At 37.0% G+C, this 18324-nt stretch overlaps 1 protein-coding gene across 1 annotated transcript; it reads right to left on the bottom strand.

Moving 5' to 3' along the window:
* Positions 1-238: 238 nt before the first annotated feature.
* LOC125232304 lies at positions 239-17155 on the bottom strand. The gene is made up of 8 exons (XM_048137929.1): positions 16868-17155; positions 12876-16683; positions 12023-12214; positions 10524-10643; positions 8725-8811; positions 5319-5489; positions 1566-1754; positions 239-520 (listed from the first exon to the last, which is right to left on the bottom strand). The coding sequence occupies exons 1-8, from the start codon at positions 16993-16995 to the stop codon at positions 443-445; spliced, it is 4773 nt and encodes a 1590-aa protein (XP_047993886.1). The 5' UTR covers positions 16996-17155; the 3' UTR covers positions 239-442.
* Positions 17156-18324: the final 1169 nt, after the last annotated feature.

Genomic DNA, 18324 nt, shown 5'->3' with positions numbered 1-18324 from the left:
ACATCGAACATATCTATTTACATATTTTTTACATTGCGAGTCTGATGAAAAACATTGTGTGTAACCTCGGGACGTAAGAATATTCCATACTAGAGTCTTTTGATTTACTTAAAACTTACTCTTGTTTGTAATATTTCACTTCCACCCGGCGTTGCACGATGTACATACATTAATGTCACTGTGTGGGTCGGTATAGCTAAGCTAAATCTTTTAGGAAAGGGCTGTAAATAAGACAAACTTAATTGCACGTTTTTAATATAAGTTCTCTTATAAATAAAACAAGTACATAAAACCAATTAACACTTTAATTAAACTTTAATTGAAACATTACGATCTAGTTCATCTAGTAAAGTAAAATAAATGTTCCCGTAACTAAATTAACCTAACACACAGTTAAAACAGTGCAAACACCTACAACACTAAGTATGGTAGATGGTGAAATTTACAAAATCATTTCTTTTAGTATGCTAAGCGGAATCTTCCATATGTACAAACTTCTGTCCTTGTATCCGGCGATAATCTGCAAAAATAAATTTTTTTAATATAAAATTGATCTTGAAGAGTGGATTAACTTAACACTAACAATTTTATTGTACAAGAGAGTGGAAATAAAGATCAATAGTAGATATTATTTTATATTTCTATTAAAATCGATGTAGAGCGGAAGGTCATGTTTTACTATCACTTTGCAAGTATGCTATGGAAAGGGCTAATAACTATATGTATATTTTCAGACACAATGTAAATTTTTTATGAATAAAAGAATTCTGTGAACAGTAAGCCGTTGGTAGAGGTAGGCCTCATACAGCTGTCTGTGTGATGTATCTCGGCTTAGTCCCAACAACAGCTAGCGATAGTAACTTAAGTCTCGATCCGCGTAGCTGCGCCATGGGCCCCATATCACCCTTACGATACACAACAACTATCGTAGCGCTCATAATATTCGTAGCACATATTACCTTAGTCCCAACAGCTAGCGACAGTAACATAAGTCCCATGCCCCGCAACAGCGCCATTAGCCGCTTGTTGCTCTCGTAGCCTTTAAGAGCCTATTATTCTTAGCCTTTAAGAACAATCACTGTACAATTATGTTTTTATTAATAAATTATTTGTATTTGTAGCACACAATAACTATCGTAGCACTTGTAGCTTTGGCTACGCCAAAAGCCTCAAAAGTAAAACGCAGTCGCCCTGGCCGAAAACGGTTGTGCTCACCCAAGTCCCAGCTAGCGACAGCAACATAAGTCCCGGGCCACATGATCCCCTTTAGATACACAACGCTCGCCGTAGCACTAATAAAGCTACGAACATACTACGCGGACGTCCGTCGTAAATCGACCGCGACTGATCAGTGTGCACGGTCACAAAACATCCAGCGAGCCAGATTTCGATCGGACGTCCATGCGCTCAAGGCCACGTCCACGTCCGTCGACCGATAGTTTGCACGGTTAAGTGTATATTCATTGTCCAGATCCCCGTCCGCGGTCGATTTACGACGGACGTCCGCGTAGTATGTTCCTAGCTTCATACATCGTAGCACATATGTGTGGAGTTAGATATCTCACCTTAGTCCCAACAACAGCCAGCGACAGCAACATAAGTCCCGGGCCGCGCAGCTGCGCGATGGGCCTGGTGTTGCCCTCGCGGTACACGTACACGCAGCCGTCGTAGCAGCCGGCGAATAGAAGGCCGCCGGTCGCGCGGAGGCACACGGCGCCCTTACCCCCTTCGTGTGTGCCGCAGTGGGAGCCGCTCTGAAAAAAAAAACAACAAGGGTTAACGTTTTCGTCATGAATTAGAAATTAAAAATCACAAGGTCAATTCTAATTAACACAAGTCAAATTATATTTATTGAAAATATTTCTACTCTTGACAGCTAGGGACTTTCTATATCGGTGAACTCATTTATCGATACTAGTTCTAAATACTAGTGATCACACAAAGGTTTGCTTAGAAAATATTTTTTTATTAAAAGAGTATGCGCATGTAACACGGTTTGAGTTGCAGGCGTCCATAGGTTACGGTAACCGCTTTCCACCGCACCGGACCGTATGCTTGGTTGCCACTGACGTAGTATAAAAAAAAACATTATATAATAAAATAAGAACTCAATTTTCTTCTTCTTTTTTTGAAAACGTTTTTAAAAGTTTACTCGTCACAATTTATTTCGACGCTATTTATTTTAGACGCTATGTATGAATTTCATACTAGTCTTCAGAACAATAGTTACAAAAAATACACACAATGTTGGGGGCGGTCACTAGTATATAGAACTAGTATCATCTAAATGAGTTTATCGATATAGGAAGTCCCTAGCTGTCAAGAAGTTTCGCCCCACGGAATCCGATGTCTGATGATCATACAAGCCTGTAAGTATATCCTAATATTGTTTTTCTACTCCCGTACTGTTATTCGTGAGTTACAAGGTCGTGCATAGAACTTTAAAACCCTACATAAAAGATGTCAGGACAAGTCTATCTAGTCTATACCCTGAAAACATTTAGTAGCAGTAGCACGATATAGCTGTTACAGTTCAGTAAATACATTGCTACCAACTTAACAAACCAATTCGCAGAGTCGAGACTCCTTCGTTTTCTGCTGCGTTCATTGGCGACGCGTCGAATCGCATTCAAATGTATGAGAACTCGATTCAACTCGGCTCGATTCGTTTTAGTGGCCAGGCTTCAAAGAACCATACCATAGACAGTTTTATTTTCATGTTTGCACTCAAACTGCATATTTAAAATGGTAGGCGGTCCACCTAGATAACTAAGATGACTGAAAGTAGGTATTTGTTGAATTTATAATTTTCTTTCAAAATAAGTGCTTGGTCGTAGAAAAAGTATTGTATGCAACGGTGTTTAACTGAGTCAAAAAATGCTCGTGCCATAGACAGTTTTATTTTCATGTTTGCACTCAAACTGCATATTTAAAATGGTAGGCGGTCCACCTAGATAACTAAGATGACTGAAAGTAGGTATTTGTTGAATTTATAATTTTCTTTCAAAATAAGTGCTTGGTCGTAGAAAAAGTATTGTATGCAACGGTGTTTAACTGAGTCAAAAAATGCTCGTGGCGTCTTTATTAACAATTTTCGGCTTCGCCTCAAATTGTTACCCACGCCACTCACCTTTTTAGGGTTCCGTAGTCAACTAGGAACCCTTATAGTTTCGCCATGTCTGTCTGTCCGTCCGTCCGTCCGTCCGTCCGCGGATAATCTCAGTAACCGTTAGCACTAGAAAGCTGAAATTTGGTACCAATATGTACATCAATCACGCTAGTCATACTTGTTATGGAGAATTTTTGACCAAAAGCTGCACTTTTAGATGGAAGCAAGCCTCTTTGCATGGTGATAGTAAACATCATAGTAAACAATTTTTTCCGAGGATATCGAAATTTCATCCCTTAGGAAGCCGAGCGCAGCGAGGTGTTTTATGAAAATGAAAAAAATTCTATCTTTTTATCATATCGTCCGATTTTGACAAATCGTATCTCAAATGAAAGATATTGATTAATTAGTGCAATTTAAAAAAAAATTAAAAAAAAAATATTGTTCAGAAAAAGTAACAAAAAAATTGAAAAATGTAAATTTACGTATCGCATTAAACAACTTCAAAGAATGAATGACAAAATGTAGAATATCGATATACGAGTTTTTTTATATCAAAGACAGATAAATTCATAATTGAAAACTAAAAACCGCATCGAAATCGGATCAGTAGTTTTTAAGGTACAAGTTGCCAAAGTTGTAAAAGTTTAGTTTATATGATCATTTTGCAATTCTTTCGCCAGAAAGTCAGAAATAATCTATTTTTCTTAGACATAAAAGTACACAGTGACAGTACACATCAAAATAAAAGTTTTTTTCTCGAGGATGTCATAATTTAAGCCCTTAGAAGGACGAGCGTAGTGAGGACTGCACGGTGAGGAGTTAAAAACTGTTAAAAAAAAATCTATTATTTTTGTGCTTTGTCCGATTTTGACAAAAAATGTGTCAATTGAAAGGTATTGTTTAATGTAATCGAAAAAAAAATTAAAAAAAAAATTTCTAAGAACGTGTAAGAAAAAATTAATTTTTTTATGTTACATAAATTTATTTCTTTCAACTGACACACGTTTTGTAAAAATCAGACAACCCAAAAAAAAAACTTGTTTTTTGTTGTTTTTCGTTGCAGACCTCGCTACGCTCGGATTCCTAAGGGATGAAATTTTTATATCCTCAGCGAAAATCATTTATTATGATGTCTTCTATCAATGCATACTCTTAGCTGTAAGAAAAATATATTATTTCTGACTTTTTGGCTGAATAATTTAAAAGCGACCATATAAACAAACTAAGCCAACTTTGGCAACTTGTCTCTTAAAAACTACTGATCCGATTTCGATTCGGTTTTCAGTTTATAATTATGAATTTATTTGTCTTTGATTTTAAAAACTCATGTATCGACATTGTATATCTTATCTGTCGTTCTTAGCAGTTATTCAGCGTGATACGAAAATTTAAGTTTTTTTTTAAATTTTTTCTTACACGTTTTTAGCAATTTTTTTTTTAATTTTTTTTTCGATTACATTAAACAATACCTTTCAATTGACACATTTTTTGTCAAAATCGGACAAAGCACAAAAATAATAGAATTTTTTTAACAGTTTTTAATAGTCCTCACTACGCTCGTCCTTCTAAGGGCTTAAATTATGATATCCTCGAGAAAAAAACTTTTATTTTGATGTGTACTGTCACTGTGTACTTTTATGTCTAAGAAAAATAGATTATTTCTGACTTTCTGGCAAAGGAATTGCAAAGTGATCATATAAACTAAACTTTTCCAACTTTGGCAACATGTACCTTAAAAACTACTGATCCGATTTCGATGCGGTTTTTAGTTTTCAATTATGAATTTATCTGTCTTTGATATAAAAAAACTCGTATATCGATATTCTACATTTTGTCATTCATTCTTTGAAGTTGTTTAATGCGATACGTAAATTTACATTTTTCAACTTTTTTTTTTTGTTACTTTTTCTGAACAATATATCTTTTTTTTTTTAATTTTTTTAAGTTGCACTAATCAATATCTTTCATTTGAGATACGATTTGTCAAAATCGGACCATATGATAAAAAGATAGAATTTTTTTCATTTTCATAAAACACCTCGCTGCGTTCGGCTTCCTAAGGGATGAAATTTCGATATCCTCGGAAAAAATCGTTTACTATGATGTCTACTATCACCATGCAAAGCGGCTTGCTTCCATCTAAAAGTGCAGCTTGCCGTCGAACACGAGTTTTTTCATAACTAGTATGACTATAGTGTATACTCACGTTATACTCAAACACATGTATCTGATGACTCGAGGTCCCACAGTAGACCTTGCCCTCTTCGAACACGAGCGTGTAGACCGTCATGCGTGGACCTTCCAGCGTCCGCATCAGGAGACCGGTCTGTGCGTCCTTGATTGTCACGTTTTCGGAGCGCGCTGCTACTAGCAACACCTAAAAACATGAAATTACTGAGTTTGTATTCATTATTTTTTTTTTTAATTATAAATGGACTTACTCTTGGCCACAGACTAGCCAAAGGCAAAGACGTGGCCTACGATTAGCGATTATTTCCAAAATTGTATGTATGTATATCAAAAACATGACTATGGAAAACCCATTGGATACTTACTAAAAAAACTCAAAACAGCATCCACAAAGCTCAAAATTTCGTCCGATATTCCGTAATTCGCCATTTCTATCATGTAAGGTAGGTATTATTCTAACCTGCTGCTTTGATTTTTCGCATCGTCGTTGTCTTCCACACACATCAAGTTGTAAATATTTTACACTTTTATGAATTATACCTAGGTATTTGTTTGTTTTTGGCTTAAAATATCGATAAAGACCCTACCAAAATCACTAAAATCGGGATACCAAACGGGCGATGTAACAAACTGAAATCTAAATCCGCAGTCTCGGTTATGCCGAGAATCTCGGCCCATTTTGGCCGAGAACCGAGACCGAAATCTCGGCCCAATTTTCGGCCGAGAATGCCGAGACCGAGACCGAGATCTCGGTCGGACCTTAAATATTTATTTTATGTATGATAATGTTTAATATGCGTGTGATGTTTGTGTATGATATCTTTTTCAATTTATCTTGACTATTTTTTCAAATGTATTTTATATTATGTAACATAAATTATGTACCTCACAACTCACAATATAGTTTAGATTATCAATTATCATGTAAGAAAATTAAATTAAATAATTATTCACGAGTGAGTAAAAAAAACGAAACGTGCCAAAATCGGGAAATTTGAATTCGTTACCATGCCAACCGCAAACAGTACACTGTAGAGACTACTTGAAAATTCCTCAACGTATCACTTTGTTGATGAATGGATAAAAAATTAACATTATAAAAGTCAAGGTTATCCCTACCATCATTAGATAACCCTACATAAAAACATTAGCTATACTAAATTATAAATAGTTGACTACTAATAAAATAAAGTACATAAAAATATTAGACTACCAATACAATACGCTTCTGAAACCCAACAGTTAAATATGAAACTTAAATAGAAACTAAAAACAGAAATAGATATTTAACAATAACATATTATAGTGGTGGGACTATTTAAATAAGAATTAAAAAATATAATCAAATGAATTTATTTTTTCAGTGTAAAATAGAAATTGTTATTGGTTGCCTAACAAACGACAGCCGAGCCGTAGTATAAGGCTTCTGCTCTCTCGACATCCAACAAAACTGCACGAAAATTCGTTACATTCGTATAATAGATGGTTATACACACACCCATAAGTGTTATACCATAAAGAATCGCCAATCATGCAAATTGCCCTGACACCCCCCGAATTCTTTCGAAACGGTCCGAATCTGTCATTCGTCATTCACATTTGACTGAGATAGGTAAATTACTGACTGAAATAAGCGAGTTGAATCTGAGTAGAAATCTAAATCTCTACCGAGTTGACGAGTTCAGTCAAATGATATAATAGTTCATATAAATCACTTACAACTTGCGAACGAAACATGTCTAGTCAGTTTGCAAGCTTTGAATAAGACGTTTTATGATTGAGTTCAATCTCTTTAATCTCGCGAGATCTCGTTGATTTTTCGGCCGAGATTAATCTCGCTAAAAATGACCGAGATCTCGTACAAAAGAGATCTCGCGAGACCGAGATTGACTACCTACGATGGACTGAGCTCGCCCAGAAGATGTCTGTTCACTCTTGATTTGATATCAAAGATATATTTAAATAATAATAAATTAAATATTATAGGACATTCTTACACAGATTGACTGAGGCCCACGGTAAGCTCAAGAAGGCTTGTGTTGTGACTCAGACAACGATATATATAAAACTAGCTTTTGTCCGTGGCTTCGCTCGCGTTAGAAAGAGACAAAAAGTAGCCTATGTCACTCTCCATCCCTTCAACTATGTCCACTTAAAAAATCACGTCAATTCGTCGCTCCGTTTTGCCGTGAAAGACGGACAAACAAACAGACACACACACTTTCCCATTTATAATATTAGTATGGATATAAATACTTATATGCATAGAAAACACCCATGAAACAGGAACAAATATCTGTGCTCATCACACAAATAAATGCCCTTACCGGGATTCGAACCCGGGACCGCGGCGCAGCAGGCAGGGTCCCTACCGACTGCGCCAGACCGGTCGATAAAGATAGTTAGCCATTAGATATATTGGAGCGTCTGAGTTGTTATAAAATATCTGAGCATAATTAAAATATATAATCTTACATCGAATTTATGCAGATCTCTTTTTCAACTAACTTATAAGTAACATAGTAATACGAGTACAAACAGTTTTTATTAATTAATTAGTCTCATCTCAAGAAGACACCCATACAATATTATAGATGGGAAAGTGTGTGTCTGTTTGTTTGTCTGTCTTTCACGGCAAAACGGAGCGAAGATTGACGTAGTTTTTTAATGAGGAGGCACATTCAAAGGTCATGACAGATGGCGCCACCCTATTAGTCCATTGCACAGATAAAGAATTTTCACTACACCAACTGGTAAAGGCTTTCTTTGCTATTCGAAAACAGATAGCAAAATGAGGGGGCAAAGTAATTTCATACAAATTTTAAGATGTCTTAATCTGGCTGCTAGATTTTACCTATAAATGATGGAATCATAAATATTGAATAGATTGATGGATTTAATTTATTTTGATGTTTTATAATCAGTATTTTGTTCGTGTTTGTGGTGAAAAATGTTGGTTTCACTCGGCAATAAACAGTTTGTTTGGAGCACAGAGAACCTCCTATCGTGCCTTGATACCCTCGCCACGCTCAAGATTCCAGTTTTTGAACCACTCGCTACGCTCGCGGTTCAGTATTGGAATCTTTCGCATGCTCAAGGAGGTATCAGCACGTAAATGCCAGTTAAACAACAACTTTGCCCCTTGTAAAACAAATAACTATTATACGTGGAGAGCGAGAAAATGTTTTTTTTTCTCTCTTGTTACTGACAGTGACATGTCTATGCACTTGGTGGCGCTGCCTGGCGGGTAAAATGTCAGTTGCCTCCTATTGGAGATAGTTGAAGCTTTCGGGTCGGTTACTTGGTCGTTACTGACATACGGCTACTTTTTGTCCGCTTTCTAAATAAAGTAAGGCTGGTGAGCCGCGGCAAAAGCTGGCAATAAACATTACTTTGGAGACTAGCGGAAATATTAATCTTACCTTTCTAGGTCCTTCCTTCAGCGCGCGAAGGCAGAGAATGGACTGCTCTGAGAATTTCATTGTACTCCGTGGTATCAGCATATTGTTCTGAAATTATGTTTTAGAAGAATTACAATCTGTTATCACATAATTATGTATATAACCTAGGTATTGCCCCTCGCATTATCATTGCACAATGTTAAAGATGTCTATTGAAAGACAAATAAGATTTTTTATTTTATTTTGGTAGATACATTTTTTAAATGGTTCGAACCTCGGCTAGTACCAATGAGTTTTTCGGAACTTATGTGCGAAATTTATGTCATTTCTATATTTACCGGTCGCTTTTCGGTGAAAGAAAACATCGTGAGGAAACCGGCCTAATTCCAATAAGGCCTAGTTACTAGGGTTGGAAGGTCAGATGGCAGTCGCTTTCGCAAAGCTAGTGTCTACGCCAAATCTTAGGATTAGATGTCAAAGCAGACCCCAGGCTCATGAGCCACGGCCGGGACAATGCAAATGATAGTAATCTGGAATACGTACTTATTTGAATTTGGATGTACAGTCAACCAATTGGAACCACAGATGTCATATATATCATAGATCAAGCAAACGTATCTACTCAGCGCGTCAAATGAACTCAGTGAAATCCACTGAGTTGTCCGTCTTTACTCGCAGCTTGCAGCTTTCGGGCGTCAATTTTTGTAAGTTGAAGTCAACCAAAACATAAAAAATGCCTCGTTACGTGATATTCAATTGCAACAACACAAAAATTATGAACAATCAAGAGCCTGAGACATATTTAAAATTACAGGCAAGAATCAACTTCAGTACAAAATTTGACACGCTCGGCCCCTATACAAAATATGAATTTGTTTCTTCTATCTAAATTAAGTTCTGTGATTGGAACCTAGGCCACTGTAGAACTATGTCATAGTCACGTTATAAATCAGATTGTAAGAAATCTCTTCCAATTGGTTGACTGTATGAAGATAGTATTCTTACCTGTCCATTATTAATCAAATTTGCATTGCTTGTCAGTCTTTCATTCCTCACAGTTTAGTTTAGTTTATGACTCTCAATACAATTTTCATATTTAAAGTAAAAGAGTACAATAGCAATTACTTATTGTATAGCGATCGTCGTATGTGCATCATGTAAACAATTCAATTCATAAAACATTTTAAGAACCATTGGTTACGTTATAAATCAGTTCATCATTAATTATTTAAATAAAATGGTTTCACAATAAAAAAAATATTGTACCATTAAATAATGTCAAATTAGAATAAATAAAGATAGAAAGTGTCTAATAAAAACATGTCAAATGAATTAACTAGTTACAAAAAAATCTACATAATAAAATAAATAATCCTTTATTGAATAAATAAGCAAATAAAATAAAAAATAAGTACAAAAAAAATCCATAGCACAGGCTTCGTCAAATATAGTATCTATGTCATGTCAAGTAGGTTATTAACATATATAAATAAATATTATAGGACATTCTTACACAGATTGACTGAGGCCCACGGTAAGCTCAAGAAGGCTTGTGTTTTGGGTACTCAGACAACGATATATATAATATATAAATACTTATATACGTAGAAAACATCCATGACTCAGGAACAAATATCTGTGCTCATCACACAAATAAATGCCCTTACCGGGCATTAATATATAAAAAAAATATATAAAAAAAAATTGAATACTAATAATACATAATGTATTTTCTTGGTCATCGTCAGTTCACATTGAGAGATATTCCTGTACTGAGTAAAGAGATTTATTTACTAAAAAGATTCTTAGTTTACACATACCTTGCACTCATACTGTGTGACGAAGCCCGTTCTAGTGCCGACGTACACGGTGTCCCACGCACGGTCCATTGTCTGTATGGGACTGAGTACGTTGCATTCTGGACCTTTCTCCAACCCAGTCTGAAAAAAAGTCGATAAAATCTTTTGTAATTTTCGCCAGACAGTAATCGTATAAAATCTCAGGTTTTTTTTTTATATTAAGTTTTTTGTGTTTAGTTTTTACATGTAAAGGTTATTTGTAGCAAGTCCATAGTACAGTGAAAAACACAGCCACATCTCGGTCACTGGCGGTCAAATATATGAAAGAAGCGCGTTCCTAGCACACATTCTAAGCTCGTGTAGGTGAACGCGTACCATGCTTGTGTGAGTGAGATATGACAGGTCGACTGTTCGCGTTTTTGACATGCGGTAACTGTGAGGTAACCGAGAGGGGGTGGGCGGCACTTTCAGCGGGGAGCGGTAGTGGCCATACTGTACGATAGTACTCTTTATTATACTGTGACACAGCTGTGAGTACAAAGTGCCAAAAATATGTATACCTTAATGAACAGGCAATAAAGTTCTGTATAGATATATTTGGCATTTTGTATTCACAACTGTGTTGTTGACTGTACATAAAGGGGCCTGGTTCAGTGGGCCTATATTTTGTGGCCTTTTGAATAATATTTCAGTTTATATTTACACAAAACACTAATTTCAGCTCAGGTTTTCAAATTATATAACATTCAAATGTAAATAAATTATAGTATGCGAATAAAATATACTATGTCAACTAATTTAAGCAATTCGCTTTTCTGTTGAGTGCGCAAAAAAATTCGCATGGATTCTAATGAACAACATTTTAATATCAGCAATTCGTAATGCTACAGAGTATCCAGTTGCATCGGTAATAAAACTTTAAACTGGTGTAAATTTCCAGTGTTTAATAGTATGAAATCTGTTGTTATTTTTATCTATATACCTACAGTGTAACATGAGGAAATCAAATAATTTTAATAGAGTATTCCTGTTCACATTTCGAGACTACAATGTCATCAACTCATCATATAAACTTTTCTAAATGTCGCCTTTTTTCAGAGTTATTATCACTAATAACCACATAATTGAAATTTTGAAAAAAACCCCGACCGCGACACAGTGGTCCGATTTTCATGAGAACACTCCCAACTTACTCAGCTTTCAGACAAAAAAAAAATCCAAATCGAGCTACGATGCCACAGACAGACACACACAGACAGACAGATAGACAGACAAACAGACAGACACGTCAAACTTATAACACCCCGTCGTTTTTGTGTCTGGGGTTAAAAATGTTACACCCCAACAATATCGACGCGGAATCGGATTTTACAGACTAAAAATCGCTAGTTACTATGAACAAGCGTAAGCATGGGTTTAGCGACGACGCCGCGTCAGCGTCTTCAAAATAACGAGCGATTTTTAGTCGGCTAGAGCCCATTCCGCGTATCTACTCTAATAGTATGTAAGAAAAAACTCACCTCTAAATCATAGTATCGTATCCTCGAGTCCAGAGAACCGGTGTACACAGTGGTCCCATACTTCTCCTTGACGATGATCAGGCATGTGACCGCCAAGTTTGACCCCCGTAGAGTGGCCAACAGTTGACCGTCGCTGTTAAAGTGGTATACGTTGCCGTCTAGGCATGCTGCTACGAAATTGTTGTCTATGGCCTGAAAAAAAAAATAAGTTTTGTTTTTAATAGTAACCAAGGCACTCGTCCTGAACGACACCCTCTATACTATGCTATACTATGAATCTGTATACCGTATAACACTCGCCAAATAGTTATTCTTAAAAAGCACCTGCCCCTCTCTTAGAACAACTTGCTTGTCGCCCACGAGTCCATACTTGAAGTCGCGCTTGATGTATGGACTCGCGCGCGACAAGGCAAGTTGTGCTAAAGGGTCTGATAATTATTAATGACTGAAACAGATCTGCTTAAGGAGCAAAAAAAAGTGGAACTCTTACCGCTTTTTGACAATTCAAGGTTAAGTTGGTTGGTAAGTAACCCTTCGAGTCCCAAGCATTTGAACCTCAGAATCTTATCTTCTGTAACACTGACATCATTATCTTCTGTACACTGACATCATATGATGTCGCTGGGACTTGAAGGGGTAAAGTATATATTTGGGCAGTTCAACTATTAATGCATTAAATAAATGTGTTAAAAAAGAAATTTGAACATAACAAAAAAAGTTAAAATACTTTATTAACCAAGACAATTTGTTTAAAATACAGTATACAATTAATTAACGACACCCAAAACTAGGGTGGAAGTCAGCTACAGGCGTGATTTTACCAGATAAAAGTGGCTCAAGAAAACATACATACCTCAATGGCCAGAACAGCATCAGCATTCCCAGTGACCGTGATAGACTCTCGTTTCAGGGCCTCATCGGATGAGTAATCAAACATCTTACACTCATCTTCACTCTGCCCGTCAACCGCCGCCACATCATCTGACGACGACTGACTGTTATCCAGAATTATATCATCACCTATTGATATTCTTTCTGTCTCTTTGTCTGACTTGATCTCACAGTTGTCCCCAATAACTATATCTTCCGATACATCTAACATGTCCAACATATCAGCTGCATCCACCGTCTTCTCTACATCTGGCACTTCTATTACTTCTTTTTGGATTTCAGTTTCTTGTACTTTGACTTCTTTTTGAATTTCAGTTTCTTGTACTTTGACTTCTTTTTGAATTTCAGGTTCTTTTACTATAAGTTCTTGTGGTGGCTCCTCTGATTTGTCAGATTTAGACATGTACTTGCTTAAATCTTCTCTCGTTAAAACTACTTGGCATTCTTTTAATGTGAACTCTGAGTGTTTGACAACAGGCTTGCTAGATTTAGGTTTCTTAGGTTGCTTTTTGGATTTCGATTTTTGTGCCTTTTTAGATTTGCTTTTCTTTGTGACTGGACTTTCAGTGGGATTTTCAAAATCGTCAAGAGATATGATGTCTTCTAAAGGTCGATCATCAGTTATAATCTGCTCTATTAGTGATATGTTAGGAGCAGCTAGCTTCTTATTGCTTTTGTTGCGAACAGTAGGGCTTTGTGAATTTTTCCGTTGCCTTTCTATAACTGCTCGGCGTTGACTTCTCTTAGTCTTTTTAGGGGATTCAGTAGGTATATCTTGCACACTTTCAAGTGCGATTTGCTCCAATTCCTCCACTGGAATACTGGTGAAGTTATCAACTATGACGTCTTCTGATAAAACATCGTCATTAGCATCATCTTTGCCATCTTCAATAGGAGTGACATTCAGGACAGTCATACCCAAATTTTGTATAGCGTTAGAACATGATTCTTTTGTCTCAATTGAATTGTAAAGTTTAAATTTCTCTTGTAGTAATACTTGTATTTCGAGATCAATCTCTTTCATCCTCTCAAAGGTGTCACTGGAATTGATTCGTGACTTTTCGAACACAACAGGATCTGTCTGTATTGATTTTGTTGCAAATTTTTTAAATTCTGTTTGACATAATTTTGATGATGAACTTTTCGATGAAGTTGCCTGTGTTTCTTTATTACGTGTTTTATGTATCATTTGTGTCCCAACACTTCGTTTTATTAACTTGTTGGCATGTGACGTACTTTTGTCACTTTCTTCTTTTTTAATAGCTGGAGCTTGTGCTGTATTTCTACGTGCTTGGTGCACATTTGATACTTTAACTGGATGACTCAGAAACATATCTATTGTCCTAAGCTTATTCTTACTATCCGTTTTGGGTTGTGCTTCACTACTACTATTATTGGTATCTTTAGGGCTAACAATGGAATGACTGTTTGAGGATCGCTTCCTCTTATCTTCTTTCTTTTTTGGTGTTTCTTTCCTCTTGACATATTTATCTGAATAAGCTTTGTCACTGGATTCAACCGTTTTGCTCTCTTTTGGTAACTCCTTCCCACTTTCATCCTTAGAGAAAAATAAATTGAATATAGCAGCATCACATTTCTTTTCTGTAGACTTTGATCCACAGTCATTTACATTTATTATTATATTTTTATTTAATATTTGTTTATTGGCCTCAGGGCTGACGTCACTCTTTTTGCGCTTTTCTTTTCGATGAGAAGGCTTTTGATCAATGGATCTTTTGCGAGAATTCGGTGCAATAGTTGATTTTACTGTGCTTGAGGTTTCTGATCTTGAACTTTCCTGGCTATCTGTAACGTCTGGATTGTATTCATGCTTTATATTTTCAGTATTTAATTCTTGATATTCATCTTTTACATGACTAGTGTCATGAACAGACACATCACTGTCATCCTTCTTCTTCTCACTTTTTGAATGACTCCTTCTATGACTCTTCCGATCTTTATTAGTGGAAGAGGATAATTTTAAGGGAGATTTAGCAATGTTAAGTAACTGGTTATCAATTTCCTTCTTAATATTTACTGGATCTATTTCTGGGCTAAGCAAAACTTCCTTTTTGATGGGCTTGTTCAGTGGAGGCTCTTCAACAAAGCTTATTAGTTGTGTTTTTATTTCATTTTCTTTCTTTGAACTGTTTTTCTCAGTTGCAGCTATGTATTGCTTGTCCAATTCAGATTCTATAAAGTTGTGGTCTACCGCAACATGATACTGCTTGTCCAAATCAGCGAATGGATCATCTTCTTCTGAGAGATGCTCAATATTTGCATCAAACACTGGGGGCGGAGTCACTAGCTTACGCCTTGCATCATTAAACCTATTCCGTTCTTCATCAATGCTCCTCCTCATTTGGTCACGGCTCTCAGCACTTTGCTTCTTTAGTTGGCTGTAATCACAACTCTTTCTTGCAGTTCTTCTTTCAAATAATTTAGAAGACTGATTGTAACTGTACTGTTCATTTTGCTCATGCCCTCTTGGACTTTCTGGCGTGTCTTGCTCTGGAAAATTGGATGGTGAATATTGCCGGTCTTCATAGTAAGACTGGTTCTCTTCTTCGGGGTAGTTTGGCAGTACATCGTTACTGAAATCTACATTGTCATATGCATAATTATTTGGATAGTCTGTATTGACAGCTGATTCTTCTGATGGGTAGTAACTAGGGTCTTCGTCACCTCTTTCAAATCTCTGGTCAAAATCGTCTAATTGTAGAACTTTGTTTAACTCTGCCATTACAAGTGGCTTGATATCTTCAAGTAAAACTGTATCTTGAGGTTCTAAGATACACTGCATTTGTTTCAAAAATGTATCTTCATAAATAGTGTTGTTGTCATCATGAATGAACTCTGTACTTGAGCTACAGAGAGACTTTTCTGCAACAGATCTGAGATGTCTGTCCAAACTGTTTTGAGACTCTGTTATAAGACTGCTTATGGCATATTCAAATTTAGAAGATGAATTTGGATTGTCCATCAATTTATTAAGTTTTTCCTTGTCCATTTTGAACAACTGGTGCACAATTTTGTTTTTGATTTTGTCACAATTGGACTGGGCATTCTGTCTCCGTCGCTGTATCCTCTTTCTGGCTGGAGGTGTCTGTGGTTCACTTTGGAATAAGGTGGTCGGTGCTGCCTCAGAGTCAGTCCTCTCATTAGTATCCTGATCAGGAGGGTGATCTGTATTGTTGTGAGATTCATTCCGATTTAATAGCCTTTTTCTGACAATATCTACAGTATCATCAACAGAACGGCTGAATGAATTTGAGTTGTCAATAGCTGAGGCCACATTAGTTCCATAATGGTCAGAGGAAGGTGGCCTATGGCTAGTAAAACTGGGAATGTTCCCGTCCACATTGTCATGGTATTGGCTTGGTCGTCTGTGACCTCTGTCGTCATAGCCAGGCCTCCCTTCGGGTGGAGGGTTAGCCCATGGTGAAATAGGATGTTGGCCGTATGGTTTTTGAGTGTGAGGTGAATTAAAGTTTTGCCTGTGGTCTACATCCCCCATACTATTGATGCGGCTCTGGTCATTTTTTCTGCTTTCACAATAACTGACTATATTTTTGTAACTTGTTGTGTCACTGGTGTCATCATTTCTTAAATGGGGTGGTTGATAGTTGTACCGATCATTGGGCCCTGGAAACCGAGGCCGATTATCGTGTGGTCCGAACGATCGGCGATCGACTCCTCGCATTCGAAGGTTTGGTCCCATGTGAGGATTATAATGTGGTCCTCCTCGGTTAAATCTTGGAACTCCATATCTTTAAACAAAATAATTACCCTGGTATTATTTCTATTTATTATTACTAAAAAGCTTATAACTAGTATTGTATTAGAATTCGATGGAACAAGCGTAACGTAAATAAAAAAAACTCGAGGGCACGTTTTAGGCGCGCAATATGATGCAATCTAAATATTTAGAGTTTAGTGTTCATTTCAACTTACTTGGCGGGTAGATCTAGTAGAGGGTATTGTTGGGGAGGCCCATGCCGAGGTACACCGCCTCCGCGAGGCCAAAAATGTCTTGGATTTTCATTCCGCCATCCACCGATGCCAGAATGACCTCGCCTCATTTTGACGGTTTTACCACATATTCACGGAACAGAACGAAGAAATGAAACTTAAATTAATAGATAAATGTTATATTATAATTGATACTATGATATAACGCGTAAATAAACAAGTAACCACGCTGAAATATTAATAAAAATACACAGCAAACGTTTCCGTCAATCCGCATCTACCAACCAATTTTTTTTTATTGTTGACAAATTGACAGTTGCTAAAATGTTGCCATTACCCAAAATTATGAAATTTTTATCGATTGTATATCTCGTAATCGATTAAAAATCGATCAGTCTGTTGATGTTAAAATCGTATGCGTTATGGTTATGTTGTTGTTGAGTTGTAAAGACCAAAGAGCATTGAATAACTACGTCAAATAGATGAATAGGCAGGTAAAACGTCTGAGTAGGTACTTAATCATCTGCAGAAAATTTACCTATAAAATTACTCAAATTACCTATCAGTCGGTGTCGAAACTTTGGGACCGCGGGGGCCCAGCGCGAAATCTTTTTAGGGTTCCGTATTTCAAAGAGATATCCCAGCGCCTGGTGGATGCCTTTGGTGACCAGAGAGCTGGCAGCTACTTCGGCCAGAGGTTAAGTCTGGCTATCTAAAGGGGTAACGCTGCCAGCTTTCTGGGCACCATAACACACAGTGACGACTTGGGGAGCATTTCTTACTTATAAGTTAATTTTAAGTTAGGAAATAGATTACTTTTTTATCCTTAAATACTGTATAATCGTGTATATACATATATTATTCCTTATTACGTTTTAGTATTTTATAATTTTATGCAATATAAATAAATAAAGAGTGACCTTATACCCATTGGAACCCTAGGCCACTGTAGAACTATGTCATAGTGACGTTATAAATCAGATTGTAAGAAAACTTCACGAAATCTCTTACTGCTTGTCATTTTGACATGGTTGGAGAATGGCCTAGAGGGTTCTGACCAGTTCTGACTGTAGGTTGACTGTAGGTACATATCACTATCAGCAATGGTTTTTCTCCAAATACTGACAACTGACTGGTAGAAGAGCTAGTGGGCGAGCCCAACGTCATCGGTGAGAGCAAGGCTTCTCGTCTGCGATGGTTCGGCCATGTGGAGAGGATGGGAGAGGATCGTGCGGCCAAAAGAGCTCACTTGTGGCGGTCTACTGAAAAACGGCCGGTCGGAAGGCCCAGGTACCGATGGATCGATGAGGTCCAGAAAGACCTGTGTGACCTTCAAGTGACTGAGTGGCATCAGATCGCACAGGATAGCAGCGAATGGCGGAATATTGTGTCGGAGGCCAAGATCCAATTCGGGTCGCTGAGCCATCGCAGTAAGTAAA

Source organism: Leguminivora glycinivorella, chromosome 13 (genome assembly GCF_023078275.1).
Source record: "Leguminivora glycinivorella isolate SPB_JAAS2020 chromosome 13, LegGlyc_1.1, whole genome shotgun sequence".
Taxonomy (NCBI): domain Eukaryota; kingdom Metazoa; phylum Arthropoda; class Insecta; order Lepidoptera; family Tortricidae; genus Leguminivora; species Leguminivora glycinivorella.
This window is presented reverse-complemented; position numbering and strand designations above follow the sequence as displayed.

What these genes read in the sequence shown, in the direction of transcription:
- LOC125232304 (XM_048137929.1), bottom strand. Translation starts at nt 16,995, where the DNA reads ATGAGGCGAGGTCATTCTGGCATCGGTGGATGGCGGAATGAAAATCCA. An exon ending in CTACTAGATCTACCCGCCAA is followed by an intron (nt 16,684 to 16,867) that starts GTAAGTTGAAAT and finishes TTTTGTTTAAAG; the next exon opens with ATATGGAGTTCCAAGATTTA. An exon ending in TGAAGGAAGGACCTAGAAAG is followed by an intron (nt 5,490 to 8,724) that starts GTAAGATTAATA and finishes TCATGTTTTTAG; the next exon opens with GTGTTGCTAGTAGCAGCGCG.